At 36.0% G+C, this 19,747-nt stretch overlaps 1 protein-coding gene across 5 annotated transcripts in view; it reads right to left on the bottom strand.

Moving 5' to 3' along the window:
• UNC13C (unc-13 homolog C) overlaps window positions 1–19,747 on the bottom strand; it is a 234,202-nt gene that overhangs the window by 103,173 nt on the left and 111,282 nt on the right. For all 5 annotated transcript variants that reach the window (XM_037395055.1, XM_037395051.1, XM_037395052.1 and 2 more), the window contains 3 exons: window positions 16,707–16,934; window positions 11,413–11,554; window positions 1,923–2,092 (listed from right to left, as the gene is read on the bottom strand). In XM_037395055.1, the coding sequence (XP_037250952.1) occupies window positions 1,923–2,092; window positions 11,413–11,554; window positions 16,707–16,934 (540 nt within the window). The remainder of the gene's footprint in view (window positions 1–1,922; window positions 2,093–11,412; window positions 11,555–16,706; window positions 16,935–19,747) is intronic.

The raw sequence follows: 19,747 nt of genomic DNA, 5'->3' as shown, positions 1-19,747 counted from the left end.
CCTCACCAGCCTCACCATGGTCTTCACCACAGGCTGCAGGGGAAGCTCTGCTCCGGTGCCTGCTGCACCTCCTCCCCTCCTTCTTCGCTGACCTTGGTGTCTGCAGTTGTTGCTCTCAGGTGTTCTGATCCCTCTCTTTGGCTACAGTTGCTGATCTTAAATATTTAATTAGAGAGACACTAGCACCATCCCTGATTTGTCTCGGTGTTTGCCAGCAGCAGGTCCATCTCGGAGCCGGCTGGCACTGTCTCTATTGGACACAGGGGAAGCTTCCAGCAGCTTCACACAGGAGCCACTCCTGTAGCCCCCTGGCTACCAAAACCACACAAAAATGTTCTTAGCAGAACTTGATCACAGAGCTAAGATGAATATCACAGAGGAAATTATACGAAGAACTGTGTTTATATGATCTCTACTGGTCTGTTTAGTTGGTGTTGCCCATTCTGGAGGTTACTGATGTTCTTTGGCTTCAATTTTCACTTCTCCAATCCACTCCAGCAGTATAGCTGAGTCAATAGGTATTAGAATTTTTATGATTCTTTCACAAAGTGCTGTGATGCGAGTGGTGATGAACAGTACAATTAATAAGAATTGGCATTCCACAAATCCAAATGTTTTGAGTGTTTCACTCCTCTTTCCTCTCTATGATGTGAAGTACTGCGGTTGTGTCAATGTTTATCAGAATAAAACATGCCAGTCTTTTTAGAATATTAGAATTATCATGAGCCATTTACCAATACTTCTCTTTAGATGCTGACTGAAAGGTTTTTATTCTAGATTCTTCCTTTTGCAGAGCACATAGATTTTCAATATTATTAAAATGCTTCCAGTCAAATCAGTTCAACAAGCTTTGTTTTAAAAATCTGTTTCATAATAATTTATATCAGTTTAAGTCACTGAAATTTTTGAAGGAATAAAATTCAGGATTCATAATGACTCGATTTCCTTACCTTTTAAAAAAATCTCATTTATAAATAGGAAACAAAGCAAGGCTTTCTTTCAATTGTCAATGAGAACTCAAATGGTTCCCTGACAGATCTATAAATGCCACTGGGAAATGAAACTGGGAAAACAAGGACTGTTGGTTCGGAAACAAATGCTCTACAATTTCAGAAAGTTATGTCACATAATTCACCAGAAATTTTCAAAGAGCAGGCAACCTACATAAAAATGTTAATATCACTTTTTTTGTTATCAAATATAGGAGACTAACTTTTAAAGAGCTACTCCACAGCATTTAGTGCACCCGAAGAGATTTTTAGAACTGAAGAACAGTTGCATGCTTAGATTTAGATAAAGGAAATACATTCAGAGACATGCTTTCATTGATTTATTTCCGGTTGAAAGAATGATACTTCTTAAGACCTGTCCAGACAAGCAAGTGCAGTCATTAAGCACAGCAGAGAGCATTTTGAGCTCCAGCAGGCTGTCTTCTGTTTATAGACACATTTGACATGTAGAGAACATAAAACTCTAGCAAGCAAGTTTCATGAAGAACCACAGGTGTAACCACTGTGAAAAGCAAAGATGATTAGACCCAGAATGGTACATAATTTTTAAAAGTATATGATGAAATGAATAAGGACAACAAGCAAAATATTTGCTAGATGTAACTTTGTAGATGTATTTCCCACAGAATGCTACTGTGAATGAACTAGTCTGAAATATTGGGTTTTCTTACATATTCTTAATTTTTCATTAAAAAGAACTAATTTTCTTTGATATTGTGATTATTCTGCTTTCTGTAATTGTCATAACTCTGGATCAAACCCAAGAATGTATCTTTCATTTTTAAATCAACCTGTAATACAGAAGATTCTAAGGTATGTATTGGTACCAAAGGTATATACTTTGAAGTCCTAAATCTACAGATGCTGAGATTCCACCTAAATTTGTTTTTAAAAAATTAGTAAGACTCATACCTAAATTATACCATACATCCATTTCTCCACTCAGTGTTCTTACTTCAATGATTGTTTGCCCAAGGAAGTCATCTGATTCCTTTTTGAAATGTTGTTTCACTCTAGATTTAATGTCGTCATCTTCATCCCATACTCTCACTTTTATTCTATCTGTGGAATTATGGCATTCACTGTAAAAAATAATAATAAAATACAAAATGTGATACATAAGCTACATGCATTTGTACTGCTGTCTAATTCACTGTCCTTGATTTCCATATACCTGCTTAAATGCATAAAGTGACAGAATACAAACAACCTGCAACATTTAGTGGAATAAAAGGCGATAGCACACTGCCAGGGACAAAACTACAATTACTGTATATAAGAGAAAGTAAAGAGTATAACTTGACTGAATTATATATACAAATGGATTGTATTTAGGAATGTCTATTTAAGAATGTAATGAACTCCTCATTAAAATTATTAATTAATTTACAATGTGTATTTCTTGATACTATTATTTAACAAATATCTTAGAAAACATACTGTTAGATCAGGTTTATTCATTTAGGAATGCTATGTAGTACATACAGCAGACCGCAAAAATAGTAGCCTATAATGTTATAATAAAAAAGTGAGAAAATCTTAAAGAATATTTCCAGTATCTGGCAGGTTTTGAAAAAAACCCAGCAAGTATGCACAAACTTCACAGCACAAGACACATAATTAAAAAAACCCCAAAACCTAGGGAAATAAGTAACTGCTTTCTTTAGAAGATACATTACTTTTCTCCAAGACCTCCATGCTCTGGTAAGGAGGAGTAGGGACAGACTGCCATGTGCTAAAAAATTCCTTGCAAATTGAAGTGGCATACTAGCTTCTCATAAGCTGAGTGGATTTAAGAAACTACTGGATGTATGAGAGTGAGGTGGCTTCACTTGCAACCTGCAGAGCTCCTGGTGAATAAAAAATTATTACTTCCAGCCCATACTGCATGTATTTCCACAAAATGGAAAATAAACTTTACTGCTGCTTATTCCTATAAGCCACACTGAAGACTGTTCACTGTTGGTCAGTGTTGGCTTTTGATGACTTCACTGAAATATCCCAACATTGACTGCAGAAATCCGTGGTAGTGAAAAACTTTCCAATGACTTTTTAACAGCCAGTACAGATCTGGTGGCAGTTATAAACCATGTCATACTCATGCATCTGTACTAACTGGATGGGGTTTATATCCATTCAGTAATACTAAAAAGTATTTTAGATCTTATGAATGTTTGTGTATCTTTAAATGTAGCTTTAAACTGTAGCAGCAAATTTTCATCTTCAGCAAGGTCTTCGTTTGACACTAGTTTAAGAGTTCTGACTTGAATTCTATTCCAAGCACTATCACTGCTCAGTCATCTGTCTCAGCGTTTCCAGCATTAAAAGAGTAATACTATAACTTATCTCCCAAATGGCACCCCTCAGGGGTGTTCTAAGAATTAATTAGTGGTGGTAATGGGCTTTGGAAGTATAAAGTGTTTTAAATGGTATTATTACTGTCAAGGCCAATCAGTCACTAAAAATGCCATGCACAGCTTTTAATCTGCCTCACTGTGACATCAGATACATTCAGTATCACAGAAATGCTTGTGCCTGTATTCCAAATTTTAACACTGCAGATATCGCCGATAATTAAAAACCACCTTGTTCTGTGATTAGCAAAACTAATTAAGCTTAATTTAATTTTATCTTATGATTGTCTTCCCTGACATCTAACAAACTGCAGTCACATACTGAATCTTCTCCCATAATTGGGATTTTCATAATTACTCCTTCATAACCCTGTCGATTATGGGGTGAGCTCATACTGAGGACACTACTAGGATCTCATCTCTGTCTGACCACCTATTTTGATAGAACATGATGGATGTAGTATTAGGCAATCTGTGAAATTTCTCTGACTGACCAAAAAATTCAAAAGCTATAGGCAAGGACATATAAAATATAGGAAGACACAGATGGATCAAATAAACCTCTTTGCCTTAAGAAACTAAACTAAACCCAGAAACCATTTAATTTTCCTGAAATGTAGTCCTGAATTATTTCTTAACATTGCTAAAGTCCTGAATTGCATTTAGCTGTGCACCCTGTAGAAATATTAAACAGGGGATTTGTAGAGTGGCTTAGGGAGATCCATCGCTGGTGAGGCCATCATTTATGTGACCCACATCACTGTATATGTGCTATTAGTAGAAATCTTGTTCCTGCTTTTCTTCTCAGGGAGATGTTGCATATAAGAAGTCATTAAATGGTACTTCAGTACAAATACTGTACTTGTATTCTCCTGAGACAACATCAGTTTTCTTCTGATGTACACTTAGCTGATTAAGGAATATTTATTGAGATACTCAGGAAGACTGCACCTTTCCCTGATATCCTCATTTGTCTCTCCCACATCTTTTTATCCATTAACCTTAGGTTACTGAAACATGGTGAGACCTATCACAACCAATGGGTTTCCTCAAATGTTCATCTTTGTGTCTAAGCCTTTAGCACTGAGTCAGCTCTGCTACAGGTTTGTAATGTTCCTGTGCAAGACCCCCAAACTACCACAGATTTGTGACGCAAGAACAGAAGTGTGGATGAACACATATTTCTACTGGTGTACCCTGTGCCAGTGAGACTGCAGGAAGATTTACTATTAAAACCACAGAGCTGTCTCTGCATGATTCTACTTACCTGCCCAGCCTCTCCCAAAAAGCACTATATAATGAGGTGCACTTTCTGCTTTGGTCACCGATAACATCTGTGCAGAAGCTCTGTGGCTTTGCAAAAAGCATTGGGTGGAATTCCTGCTTCTGCTTAACCTGCCCCGGAAAATGAGCTCAGGGAATTCAAGGCAAAGACAACATAGGCTATTTTCATTGTTCCTCTTCTAGCCACTCTGCTTTATATGCTCAGTAAAAGTATTCACTAAAGTGTGATATAGGAAGGTGAAAGCGAAACGCTCTTTAGCATACACAGAATGAAGATACTGATGTGTTTGAAAACTGGAAAAGCTGCAGTATATTCAGAGATGTTAGACAGAAGAGATTGTTTTAATAATTTATCAGCAATCTGGTGATGCTACATTACTTCTGCTTTTACAGAATAATGCACAGACATGAAATAATCCTCACAGCATTCCTGCTTATTCTAATGGCTAGAGTAATAAAAAACTGTAATAACAAACTATCTTTACTATAGCAGCCCAATGTAAATTTAACATTAGGTGCACTGCCATGGCCTTACTGTATACCTCCTCTAAGAGATCTTCACCCAGTGTTAAAATAACAACTAATTGATACTATGCTAATTTCAGTAAAGAAATAAATACAAATTAATAAAGAAGCTGGTAAGGAATGTATGGAGAATAATTACCCACTGCCAAAATTAAATACATTCATTATAACAGCATTCTTACCTTGGAGTCTTCAGTAAAAACTCTTACATCCACTAACAAATTTGCATACTCCAAATGTAAGTCTAGGTGGAGAGGTTTGGTTTTTTTTCCCCCTACTCTAAAAAAATGTTATTACTATAATGAGAAGAAAATTATTTTTCCAATAAAATAAACTATTTTGGTGAAATTCTGTAAGCAATCAGCAGACAAATGAGGCTACATCTGAGATATAGAAAACAAACTTGACTGATGACTTGCCTTTGCAACACCTTTGCCTCCCCACTTCCAGTTTTGCACATTTTGTAGCTTACCTTTTTTTTCTAAATCAACTTTTAATCAATCATTTCACAAATGAGTAGTCTAAAAATCACACATACGCTACTTTCAATCAGACCTCCAAAGAAGAGGAGAAAAATCTTTCCTGTCAATAATAAGACAGACATCTCTTTAGAACTGGTCTTGCATTCCCTGAGCACTCAGCAAACCAGTTCAAGCGTAGACAGCTAGTGGTAGAGAACCTATGAAGAACTTGCACTCTAACAGGAAAATTTTTAAATGCCACAATGACCAGGTTCTTTCTAAAAAATATTCTCAAATGTGACAGAACCAAGAAATGTAAAAAAGGGAAGCATTACACTATTCTTACTCCAGTTTTACAGCTGGGATAATGATTCACAGACAGATTAAATCACTCTACAACCATCTTCCTTACTTCTTTCTCATAGTGCCCGTTCCTCCTTTTCAAAATGTATTCAGCTTTTTTTTTTCTCCTGAAGCATTAGCATACATTTTTATTCACAACAGTGGTGAAAAAAAAAACACCAGGAAAGTGTGAGATAAGTTTCTTCTACACTATAAACATTCGCTCTGCTCTCCAATAAGGATATCCAACATCCCAACAATATTTACCTATGCAACTTTCCAGAAAGGTCAAATCCAGAGCCAACATGACTTGCCACATTTCCAGAGAAGTCACTCTGGTTGCTGATGGACAAACCTGAAGATCTTTTAATTTGTCTTTAACAGGCTACTTCAGCTGAAGACTGCCAGCCTGCCTATGTAAAAGCACTTTGTGAAGAATCGTTGTGGTCTACTGTAACTGAAGTACACAGCCTTTGGTTTTTGCTGTATTTTGTTTCCAATTTCTTTTTTTTGGTAGCTTCTATTTCTGTTTAGCCTGTTACAAAAGTACTTAAATTCTTTTTTGGACGTATACTCTTAAGCCATTTAAAGAAAACATGCTATATACCACTTTGTGATACTAACCATAGATACACTCATATTGTTATTTCAGATGGATGTTGCTTTAGCTGTAGACCATTACATATACCTAAGATGTCTTCCACAAACTAAAGGAATAGATTTTGGAAGACAATAATTTGTACTTTTAAGTGCTATATTCATTCAGTGAGTCAACACTGATGTAATTGGAAAGCAGATAAAAATCAAGGTGCCACTTGGCTGCATGAACTATCTATGAGAATAAGTAGCTCAAAACATAGCAGATTTAAAAAAAAACACAACCATAGCAAATAATGGATCATTGTGTTTTTTAAACCACTTTACACACAAGCATAAGAAATACATTTTGTATAGCAGGTAATGCATGGAAAACAATTCAAGAGTTGAACCTTGCTAAAGTCTTAATTTTATTCTCTTATACTAAAATATCTTGGATGTCATACAGTCTAGACAGAGAATGGAAAGTGATAATAGAGATTTTGTCCTAAAAGTATAAAGAAACCCCACAGTTCTGGAAGATAGTAGGAGAGTGAAGTGCAGGTATTACCCTCATGTTTATTATTATTGCCATTACTGCAAGCCAGAACCAGATACGCCCACGGCATTGCTATAAGAAGTCTGTCCATTGTTGTTAAGTGTTCAAGGTGCGTAGTGTCTCAGGAAATCTATCTGTTCTATACGTCAGTAGCCCCACTGCTGGCAAAGTTTTTCTGAAGTCTGATTTAAGCCTCTCTAAAAAGAATTTGTGTCTATTTCTTCTTGTTCTACTATAATAGTAAGCAAGGAAAAAAGATTGTTCCTTTTGTCTTCACAGGAGAAAGGATGTGTTTAAAGACATCCTTACTTTCACTACTTTTCTCTAGCCTGGACAGTCCCAATTCTTTTAACAGTGTGGTCATGGGCCATGCTTTCTGATATAGCAGAATGAGACTAATTATGCCTTTTTTTGCTTTAGTTTACTCTGTCATAACAAAAAGAGATGTATAAAATTAACCTAGATTGACAGCAGTTTGAAAAAAAAGACTCAGACCAAACACACTGTACTGTGAAACTGAAAAACATTATTGCTGAACAAACAATTTATCATTTGAATTGTTGTTTAACAGTGTTCTGCTCTGTTGTTTGGGGCTGAGGCTGTGAGATACAGTTATTTTAATTAGCAGGATGTCTCTCAGCGACTTTACTGCTTATTGAAGAATTCTTAGAATGGAAAAATCCAGTAAACTAATTTGTATTTTTCTACTACCCAACTGGTTTTGTGTAACATAATTCTCTTACATACTCTTGCTTATGAAACAATCCTTAAGCTGCTTCAATAATTCTTACAAGAATTTGGAGATGTGTGCTTGCTAGACAACACTGCCAGAAAAAGCAGATTTCCATATTTCAGCAATCAACCATTGAAAATAGTCAAGAAATGAATGACAGTGGAGAACAGTTTTATTATAGAGTATAGACCCAGAAGTCTGTACAAAGCTGAAAACTGTATCGCCAAAATCTCTCTTCCTTGTAACTAAAAAATAAAAATGCAGCCCCTCTTCCTGTATGAGATGCCACACCCAACCAGAAGAGGGAAGGTGACAGACAGCTTGTAAGACTCTTCCTTTGCTCTGGCATTGAAAAAACTCTCCTATCACTGATGTTTTATTGAAAAAATAAAACCTGCTCTGTTATCTCCTTTTTAATAACGCCAATAGAAAAGATCAAAGCCCTTACCACCTATATTACATTCATTAAGGAGCATCTGCTGGCCTATTTACTTCTCTATATTGTGTATAAAAAAATATACATTTCAAGGAAAGAAATATTCTTGCTCTGATAGTCTTGCTTTTCTACTGAGGTGCATGCAGCTGTATGTAACCTCTACTTTAGTTACGGTTTATGAGTTCCCATATTAAAATCTATGCCAATATCCCATGGTCATTTAGCAGAGTGTTACATTATGTTTTGTGAGAAATATTCACTCTCTGCTTACCATATAATTGTATCAGGTTTATGTGTGATTCTGCAAAGTAGAACACACTCTTACTCTATCTGCTATGAGAGAGCAAATGCACAGTGGGGAGCCAGTCTTTTTTCCAAGTCCTTGTTTTGGAACAGATGAGGAGATTTAAATGCATGTTTTGGTATTATGAGAAAATATATGATTACAAGACTTTGAGATACATTTTATTTCTGCAATTTATCATTTAGGAGTTATAATGATGATTAGCATTTGATTTTAAATAGGGCTATCAAATATCACCAGTAGAGCCTAATGAAAGTTCCTGAGTCAATGAGATAGTTATATCGATCTACTTTAGATTTAATCTTGTAGTTAAACATCTATAGTTTACTTAATACACTTTAGAAATTCTCATATACTTTTAATTGAAATCCAATGCATTCAATAATTCAGGGAGATAACTATTTTAGAAAGTACAAGTGCTATAAAAATGATTGAAAATGTATTCGGTTCAAAGCAGTTACTCAGGAGATTTACGCTATAGTAAGGTTTGGTGGTTGTGGGTTTTTTATGTTATTGCTAGAGCAGAAAATGATAGTAATACTTAATGCTGGGTGAAAAAAATATGTAGTATGTTCACGTTTCCAAGGATTTTATGATAGCTTTGCCCACATCTTTGAGAAAGTACATTTACAGCTTCATGCCAAATTTGCTGACCTGATCATGCACCTTTAACCCTATGCAACTCATGCAATTAAATGCTAGAGAGTAATTAATCTCCTACCTTTCGTTACTCACAGTCATTCAATGAGCTAGACACTTCAACTGTTACTGAAGTAACACAACATTTGAAAACATGATCTGTATAGTGGAAGCCTGTAAAAAGTTTCCGAGTGTTTTCTCTGAATTAACAATTCATCTTCAGTACTGGCATTTGAATCTGCGAAAGAAATGGGCTACACCGTTTAATATAGTTGGATTACCTAGTACCACTTCCAGACAAATAGAAGCGGCATATTTGGTCATACCTCCTTCAAACTCACTAGTAAAATTATAACCTGCTCACCAATAGGGTAGCAGATTTTAGTAAGAAAACCCAAACAAACAGAGAAAAGAAAATAGCTGTTGTGCTACATGCGGTGCTTAGGGATATGGTTTAGTGGTGGACTTGGCAGTCCTGGGTTAAGAGTTGGACTTGACGATCTTAAAGGTCTTTTCCAACCTAAATGATTCTATGATAACAAGGCAACTTCTCGTGTTATGACACTGCAGCTCCTTGAAGAAAAGAGACCGCTATTTCAAATGCCTGATCCCTAACAGAATATTTTTCCATGGCTAATGTAGGTAGGAATAATGACAACTGATGTCTTCCATACAGTAGGAAAGAAATGTAAGAAGAAACTAAACAATGTTATAGCCTGAAGACAGTTATTTTACTTGTGCTGAGTGCTTATTTTGAAACTGTCTGTTGCACAGGGATCCTGAGCTGTTGTTCTGCTGCTTTGTAAATTCAAGGTTGCCTAAAAAAAATGACACATCATTTTTATCATCACTGACACATGATTCCATCAAGTTGTATCAAATTAACATCTAATTTTGAATAGCACTATTAGGCATAAACATATTAGACTTCTATAACATAGTAATGAAATGTACCACTATCATAATACCACTATTATAATGTGTCAACAGCTTGCATATATTCTCAGTAAAAATGCATAAAAACCCTTTGTATTTTAGAAACACTGAAATTGTATATCCGTTTTTATTATTATAATTTCATATTTTTATAATTTACCAGGGGTTTCACACAGCTTCCACAGAATACATAAGAACTTTGTGTGATAATACTGTGGTAGATGATTTCAGGGTAGGCTGGAACTTTTCTGAACAATTTTAAAAGTCTGCCTAAATAAATAGTTCTCTTTCACTTAAAATTTTCCAAAGGAAGCCTAAGGTTTACATTAGCTTTTTGAAATCCCTGACTGGCTTTAACAATGGCAGTTAAGTGCACATCATGTACTGTGGCACATATAATCAAACTGAGCAAAGAATAAATGCTGAAATACTTTTGCTACACGTAGAGGAATAACAGCGAGCAAATTGATACTATTCTCAGTCAGGTATGTGTTGTATCCTAAGGCAGTATTTTCAGGGAAGGAACAGCACAGTACCTGTGAATTGGGATTTCCTGCACTGTAACATGTCTTTCCAAAAGAAGTTCTAGGAACTAAAACTGGCATGAAATCATATTCAAACCTTAGTCAATCCGGTACAGACTGAAACATCTACTTTGCAGTCCAGGTTGAACTCCTGTGATATGCTGACGCCAAACTTTACAGTATTCAGCTCAGAGGCTGTGGCCAAAGGAAGGAGAGAGGATTGTACCACACCCTCGTCACAGCAGACTTCCTGACAACACTCAGTCTTGGAAAGGAGAGGTATTACAAACAGCCCTGCCCAAAGACTGAAGCATACCAGTTACTTTCAGATACCTTACTTTCACCCGGGAGAGTTGCAATGTTGAATAAAAACACCTTTAACTTGCACGGTCAGTATCTGAGATGTAGGGAGGCATTTATAATGCAAACGTTTGGTATGTAAGGTCAAGGTCTGAAAACTGTTACTTAAGTTCCCTAAAAAATTAGAATAGACACCACCAGTAGATGCCCCAAAAGACATAATCATGAGCTGTATGACTGCTGTATGATAAAGTCACAATAAATTTATATGCTCTTTCCATTCAGAACTTGCTAATTTATTAATGCTATGAATATGCATAGTATAGCCAACAAATATTTTCAAATTAAAGTAATTATTTCACTTGGTAGCATTATTTTACCTAGACATAAATTAAAAACCCAAGAAACTACAGTATCTTCTATACTTACAAATAGAATTTTTCATCCCATACTGGATTCAGGTTTCCAAAAATAGTCTTTGTTCTCCGCTTGTTTTTGCCAACTTGCACAGTAACATACGGGTCACTTGAGCCAGTTTTGTCCTTAGCCTGTAAGCCCTGAGCACAAAGAACTGCAACAAAAGGAGGGAAATGTGCTTTAGCCCTCATAGCCTTTCATTGCCAAGAAATAAATGAGACAATGACAACAGCAACAGGAAACAAAGACCTCAAACTGAGGGCTCCTGAAACAAAGCTTTCTAGATGAATTTTCCCAACATCTGTTACCCTGGAGATAGACAAGGCTTGTCTAACTACCCTTCTGGACTTACAAAATTTGCAAATATAGTTTAAAAGAGTAATACATTTAAAGATTCACTACAGAATGCAAAGCAAATACTTTTCTTACCATGCATAATTCAGATACTCTTCTCAAACTTTGGTTTAATCAACATGGCAAGTAACACAATGCTGTTGTATAACTTGGCTTGAGTCTAATAATTCCCTAAAATTTCAGTTTTCCCCAAATAAATAAATAATGATTTAAAAAAATTCTCCAAAGATCCAAACTAAAGTTTCCAAAATAAAACCTCCAGTTTTCAAAAATCTGCACTGTAGATTATGTAACTAAACCTGAGGGATATGATTATGACTGGTTTTCCTCATGTGAGAGATGAACCACGAGGATTTTCAGAATAGTTCCTATTCTGTCACAGACAGGGTGACAGTTCAGATCAATTATCATTAACTGTTTATGTATCCATCAGTCTTTCTGACAGTTAATGTTGGTGCATAATTAAATTATATGTATTTTGTGGCAAATAAAATACACACAATTTGATTTTCCATCATAATTCACAAAACTGGAAATCTCAGGAAAAAGCAGAACCATCAAATAGCAGCCTACCAAACCCAGAGAGCTGCAGCTAAAACACCTGCCATGGCTCTTGGCATCAGCAGAGCTTGATCTTATTGTTTTGCACGTATTATTTAAATCCTCTCAAGTGATAACATTTAGTTAACATTTTCTTATGTCAATCATTTTGAATAATGAGTCTCCCTTAGTGCACTCAGAAAAATGATTACATAAAAATGGCACCTTCTTACTCAGCAGATCAGCTCCCAGTGTGGGTTCAGACATATCTGCTGACTTCAGTGAAAAAAACGTAAGGTTCTGTTACGTTTTTCACATTCCTCATTCCTGAAAAGACTAACTCTTAGGAAACTACTAGAGCATATTTTCTCTTCCCCATTCACTATAGATCCAAAGGAAAATTTTTAGAAGGCAAGGAAGTATTCCTCTCCTATGCGTGCAGGAGATTTAAGTGCCAGCTTAGAACATGTTTTCCAGAACTCCTAACTATAATGCTGGCCTGAACACAAGGCAGCCATGAGTATGCTTTAGAGGCCTGGTGACAGTCCCAACACTCAACAACTGTTCTTTTGAGTTTCATGCACTGTCCCACACAACCTTCAGAATGGCCTCCCTTTTTCCTAAACCATCTGACTCACAATCCCAGATTTTCCCTAGATTTCTTCTGGCACATATCTTCTCTTCTTCAGCTCCACGTACAGTTTACGCACTGACCCAAATGTGACTGGGCTTGAGTCTGGACTACAGAGCTATGTGTAGCTAACAACACACCTACAAACTCTCATGGAGTAATTAATTCATGGTCCACTTGACCAATGTTTTACTTCTTCCCCTCCTGAACGCCAGCTTTACATTTCATCATTGGAAAGCAATTCAATCTCTCAGTGACCCTTCCTTGATGCATAAAAAAGGTTGCCATGGAATCTAAAAGTACTATAGTAAAATATTTCGAGCATGTAGCCCAAATACATTTATCGTTTCCAAATTATATACACATACCAGTGTGCTAATACATTATGTACATTCAAAACCACACACAAAACCAGAAATTAGAAAAAATGTGAGATTAAGACAAAATAATATTTAATTTTTTTTAAAAAAATTAATGTCACAGAAAAGCTTTGGTTCTCACAAAAAGCATATTACTAATAGTAATATTTTTAGTGAAAGCAATGTGACTGAATATGCATCATTATTTTTGAAAATATTGATTTAACACTTTGTGATACAGTGATTTGAAGATCTGGGTGTAAGTCCAGTTTGCTTTTATACTCAGTTTTAATGGCTGCCATAGCTGAAAAAGATATGTCACAAGGACACGTAGATCCAAATGGAAGAACTGTATCACTGGCTGCACTTACTAAATCACTACACTCATTTTTAAATCACATCCACCAATTACACAGAAGTTTTTGTTGAAATTCAGCTGGTAAATTTCTGTCTTGCCTGATGTCAACCAGTTGTTCTTGCAAAGTAATGGGAAAGCGTTGCAGATTTATATTTTTAACAAATAGGTTCAAAACCCACTGGAACCTCTCATTTGGAAGATTTTTAAACAAGGTAGAAAATTCCATATCCAAGTTTTTTAAATCCACAGGTCAGAGTTTTTGTAGGTGACACACATCGGTTTTGGCAGCAAAATCACATATGGAAACATTTCCAAACACCCGTTTTCATAATGCCCTCACCATAGCATAAGTTTCTTTCAAAAAGCAGTTACTTTCTCACTCCTTGTTATAACGTCACCTTTACCTCGAAAGGACAGTTTAAACACGTTCACTTTTTCAAAAATATCTGCTAGGTAGCATACTACTGACAGCCAGCTGTCATTACAGAAAGACAGGGAATTGGAAACGCTTCTCTTTTTGTAAGAGGAAAATGTGTTTCTCATCTTTGAAAACCCTTTTACCATTTGCTGAGATAACCAGCAAACCTCTGTGCAGTGCAGAGGGGTTTTATTGTCACTCTCCCATCTCATCACTAAATACTGTAAGGACTTACTGTAAAGAAGAAAGACTCCACAGAAGCCATCAAGTTTGACTGCAGCAAATGCATTGAAACCTGGCTTAGGAAGTTTGGGGTAAGGGGTAAATGCAGAAAAACCTCTGATGTATTTATTTATTTATTTATTTATTAATGATGAGTAGAGCATGATGCCAGTCAGGGAAGGAATTTACAGTCTTCTATAACTTAGGACCCAACATACGCTAAGCTATTTATGTGGAAGTACGTATCTGTGAAACACCAGCAGGAAAGACTACTGCTGTTGCCTTTCCAACTTGTTAATATTTTGCTCCTCAGGAAGCCTGGGTTCTCTTTCCATCTTTCTCTAAGAGCCAACAATTAGCTTAGGTTTGCCTCTAACTTTCTTCACTTGGTGTGGGAAATTCTCTTCAGGGTATAGCTGGCAAACTGAAGGAAGTGTTCACTTGTACCTGTTTGGCACCTGTGAGGCCACACACGGATGAAATATTGCTTCTGCACTTTGAAGGTCCCCAGTAAAACAGACTGACAAACTGGAGAAAGTCAATAGAGAGTTGTCAATTTGGTTAGGAGGCTGGGGCACATAACATATGGAAAAAGGCTAAGGGTCTTGGTTTGCTTACCCTAGAGAAACGAAGACTAAGAGGAGATCAAGCTGCAGTCCTCAACTACCTAAAGAGTATGTGGCAGAGACAATGAGTTCCCAGACAAGCCCCTCTAGTTGAGGATGTCCCTGCTCCTTGCAGGAGGGTTGGACCAGATGACATTTAAAGGTCCCTTCCAATTCAAACTGTTCTATGATTCTATGAAGCTGGACTATTCTCAAACCACACAGTGAAATAAGATGTCACATCCGTAAGCTGAAGCAAGAGATATCACAGCTGGATATAAGGAAAATGGTTTTACAATGTGAGTGGTTAATAACTGAAAAAGCTTTTCCAGTAAGCAGGACAGATTTCCCCAAGAGAATGTGGATCTCCATCCCTGGAGAGTTTCAGATCCAGTCTGGACAAAGCCCTGAGCAAGCTAATCTAACTTTGAAGTTAACCCTGCTTTTAGCAATTGGTTTGAATATACTGTAGAAATCCCTTCTAGCATCACTTCCTGAATTATTCTATGATTCATTTATCAGGTCATAGTTCTGAAGAACTCAAGTGAGTATGATTTTTACTTCTAAAAGAGAAGAAACAAGCCATTCAGCAATACGTGAGTTTTGTATCAACACTAGTAAAGTGATGTTTACCCAGCAGATAGACAGTCTGAAAACATTTACACATTTATGGAGTAACTTGTTAGAATGATGCCATCCATCTAGTCAGGGTATCCTAGCCACTTGTTTCATAAACAAAAGAGTATTTTTTTACAGAGTGTCTGTGTTTGATCTTACAGAGGATATATGAAAAATATCTTGTAAAATAAGTTATGAAAATTACCATATGTACAGATGTGAAACACTGGGCACCAAGAACTGACTTAAACATATCTTTTATGCAAGTTCCTGTTAAGTAGTGAGAAAAATGCATGTGTTACTTAAGCATACACCACTTATTTAAAAAATATAGCTTTTGTTTCACTCATTTTTAGAAAAACTGACTAGTAAAATCTAAGAATAAGTTCCTAAAGTTAATCTCCTTATCCCACATAACAGGAATAATACAAATCCTGGAGAAAGGGTAAATATTTGATTTACTTTTAATATCAGAAAAGGGTTTATTATTTTTCATTACATTAGAACAAAATTGAGGCTAATTTAGATGTGAATTCTAATCAGTCCTTTAATGTTTCACATTACTGCCTTTCAATTCTTTGGTCTTTTAGCTTAATCTCTATTTGTCTCTAATCCAATATCACATAGTCAGGTTGACCTCTGTAGTCAGCTGAGCTTTTATTTAGATTTTCTGTGCTGAGGTTTTAATTCAAAAGCTGAAATGTCAGTCAGATGGCCTGGAAATCTTCATGAGCAACCAGGCTAATGCGGTTGTAAGCAATCTTGAGTATGTTCTGGGTGCGCAGGTTTCCCTGGCTCAGCATCACTAAACTGAAAGAATGGATGATGAGTTTTAAACTAATGGGGTCTGGAATTGCAAGCTGCAATGCTCTTAGCATCACAGCCATTGAAAACCCATAAATGCAGTTGTGGACTTTAACTCTTGCAGTTGATGACAAAAAGTTAAGCACTAGCACAGGAGATACTGGTAAGAGATAGAGGAGACACAAGACAACCATTTACTTACATGGCACATAAAATAATTTTGCCAACAGCTGTAGCTTAAACCTCTTCCAATTAGCATGCTACAAATTCAACTATTTATAGATGCACCAGGTATGCAAATGAACACACAGTTCCAGGTCTAATTATAACAAATCTTATTCCTGAACAAGGGGACTAGGAAAGAAAGAGATCCTAAAGCAAACATTAGAAAATTTACCTGTAATTGTTATTTTTGCTGACCATTTGGATGTTCCATCCAAAACACTTTGTTTTGCTGCTTTTGTATATTGTACAAAATCTTCTTTGGAAATATTAAACATTTCCTGGATCACTTCAAACACCTCTGGTCTATTTTTTTCTCTAATCTTCATTCTTTCCTTCATAGCACTAATAATATTCTGTGTTTTATCTTCTGCACCATGTTTGGAACTTTTCTCAGCAGCTCCTGAAATGAGAGAAAAAGCCAATACTTTTATTAAAAAGTTGCTATTGTATTTCTTTTTTTCCCCCTAGAGTCTCCAGCCAATTCTCGGTACTGCAGTACTCAAAGAAGATATGCGTTTCATGTGGATAATATCAAGCCTCCTGTATTTTTTCCTTGTGATATGTAAAATTATCAATTCATTTAGTTTAACATGACAGGTTGATATTCAACTTCAATCAAGTATGTGTTAAACCTAGAAATATTTATTGAATCAGTACTATTCAGTACTAATCGGTACTGTGAAAACATCTGAAAATTTGAGTAACTTTTTTTACATAATTAGGCGTACTGATTCTTCCAGAAAGGTGTGTAGAATTGTGCAATATCTTGGCCTGTCTGCTCTGTCCTTTGCTTCTGTTACTAGAATACGTAATATATATAAAGTACATAATATATATTACTATATATAAAATAACAGAATATATATATGTAAGAATATTTCTTTCTTTTTTTTAAGTCATAATAATATAATGATGTTTTCACTGCTTGCTTTCTCTCCTTTTGGAGTAAAATGGTACAAGAAACCATACCTGGTTCGTTAGGACAACTCCTCCAAATTAGTAGAAACAATATTTAAGCCAGGTGTTTTCACCTCATTTTTCAGAGAATTTTTTGTTTGGCAGTGAGGCATTAATCCAAACTCTTGACATGCTCTCTCACAGTGGAGATTTAGCAAACAGTAGAAAGAAAGATGCATAGCAGCTTCAGACAGTTTCTTAACTGCTTAAAGATATATCTCAATATTTGCTGATGCTGTCTGCACTCATGGAAAGTTTTTCATTCCTTCCTGGAACATTGTTCATTAAAAAAAATATAATTATCACATAAATCCACTTAATGAAGCATTAAAACATCTACTGAATGTAAACATTCACTGGATTTAAGCATTTAGATTAGTTTAGGACTACCCTAACTGTCAAACAGTCCTGTAACACTGATGACATCCTCACTCTGGATCAGCAGTGCACTCTATCCCTTCTTTAAACATCGTGCATGAACAAAGGAGTGCTTCACAAAGCTCCATGTTAACAGTGGGATCTTCTGATGGCTATTTAAGGGGCTCTCCTATGCCTAGGCTCCTAAAAAGTAGACACGACATTATACTCGGGTTTCAGCTGAATAGATTAAACGGAATGCTTTTCCAAGAACTCTAACACCGGAACCACCCAGGGAATTTCTGCAAGGAATACTGCGTCTAGTAGATGCAAAGAAGGTTCTGGGAAGAGTGAGATGAGGACAGAGAATCTTATGAAATTTAATTTTGCAAATTCATTGTGTTAAGAGTGATGTGAACCTGCATTACCCTGCTCTTAAGAACTGCAGGCCAGGGATAGGTTTATGAAATAGAAAGATGCAGATGTACTAATAGATGTAAATATTGTGGCAGTAGATAATAGAAAACCATCTAACTAAAACGAATGTATTTTCAAGAAAGTAATACATCGCTTTGCTTCAAAGGCTTGTGTCATGCAGCTGGAAACCTAGTGACAGAACACAGGTATTGCAGGGTCAGTTCTGAGATGCAGCAACACTTGCCCTCTTTTGCCAATACACTGGCAATTATTCACAGCTTGCTCCAAGTGCAAAATGGCTGCATGCTTTGTTTTCACATTACTACAAATTACCAGTGTAAAAAAAAAAAAAAAAAAAAAAAAGAAAAATAAAGAAAAGAAAAAAGGAATCACTAAATTGTGGTATTACAACTCAATCATTAGACACCACACCTGTGCCGTAGTAGTATTAAATTTTAGGGCCTCTTGAGTGACCACCCAGAAAATAATATACCACAGGTATGGAACAGACAGGTTTCTCTCTCCATTAAAATTGTCATTACTGATAATTTCAGTAAGTAGATAAGGATGGTAGAAGAATTCAAAAGATATTATCTATGTGAGAATAACTTCTAGACTGTAATAACCTGAGGCGGTATGTCAAGTCTACCCTTATTTTATAATGTCTAGAAAACAAAGAAAATACTCAGGTGATTTGCTGATTTGTCTGGAACATCAAACCTACCACAGCTTTTACTGTTTAAAAAAAAAGATTATAGGGAGACCATGCTGTCACAGGTTTTATTCATGGTTCTTCCCAGGAGAGCTCTGAAGAGATTTCTCTCCCTAAAAAATCATACCTGGTCTCAGAAGCCCTTGAAAAGCCGACATGAAGTTCTTATAAAATGTCCTTTGTCTGTCAGAGGAAAGCGTTTCTGATCAATGTCTCTACAATACATGTTTTATTGGAATAACCTAAGTGTACTCTTGAAAAAAAACCAAAAAATGTCCATCTTGGAGCTGAGTAGTAGAAGAGAAACACTTGTCTAGTCGGAAGGGTATTAAAATGCTGAAAGCAAAAATTTAAATTCCTGCAGTGCTCAACAGGCCATTTTATCTTTCAATAAGACTGACATATAAAGCAAGATGGAAGAACACTACACATTTTATAATCAATGACACATTAACTCTTGCTATAGGTATTGCTAAATTTTAGCTCATGTTGTTAAATACTACTTGAGTGTTCAAGGAACGGAGTGTGACCATCGTCATCATCGTTATCACTAGCAGCAGTAAGTACTTTACCCTTCCAAAAGGTTGTGAAAACCTCATCCAACTAGCCATCCTCAGCTCCTGGGAGGATCAAAGTATTATTGTTCCCTTTAAATGGACAGTAAAATTAAGTTTAGAATTATGCTGAACAATTTGCTAAACCATTAGAATTCAGATATCTCAATATCGAAGAGGAACATAGTTCCTTCTTTACAATGGCATCAAACACCA

Source organism: Falco rusticolus, chromosome 7 (assembly GCF_015220075.1).
Source record: "Falco rusticolus isolate bFalRus1 chromosome 7, bFalRus1.pri, whole genome shotgun sequence".
In the NCBI taxonomy this organism is placed as follows: domain Eukaryota; kingdom Metazoa; phylum Chordata; class Aves; order Falconiformes; family Falconidae; genus Falco; species Falco rusticolus.
The sequence above is the reverse complement of the archived record's forward strand: the minus strand, read 5'-3'. Positions and strand labels throughout refer to the sequence as shown.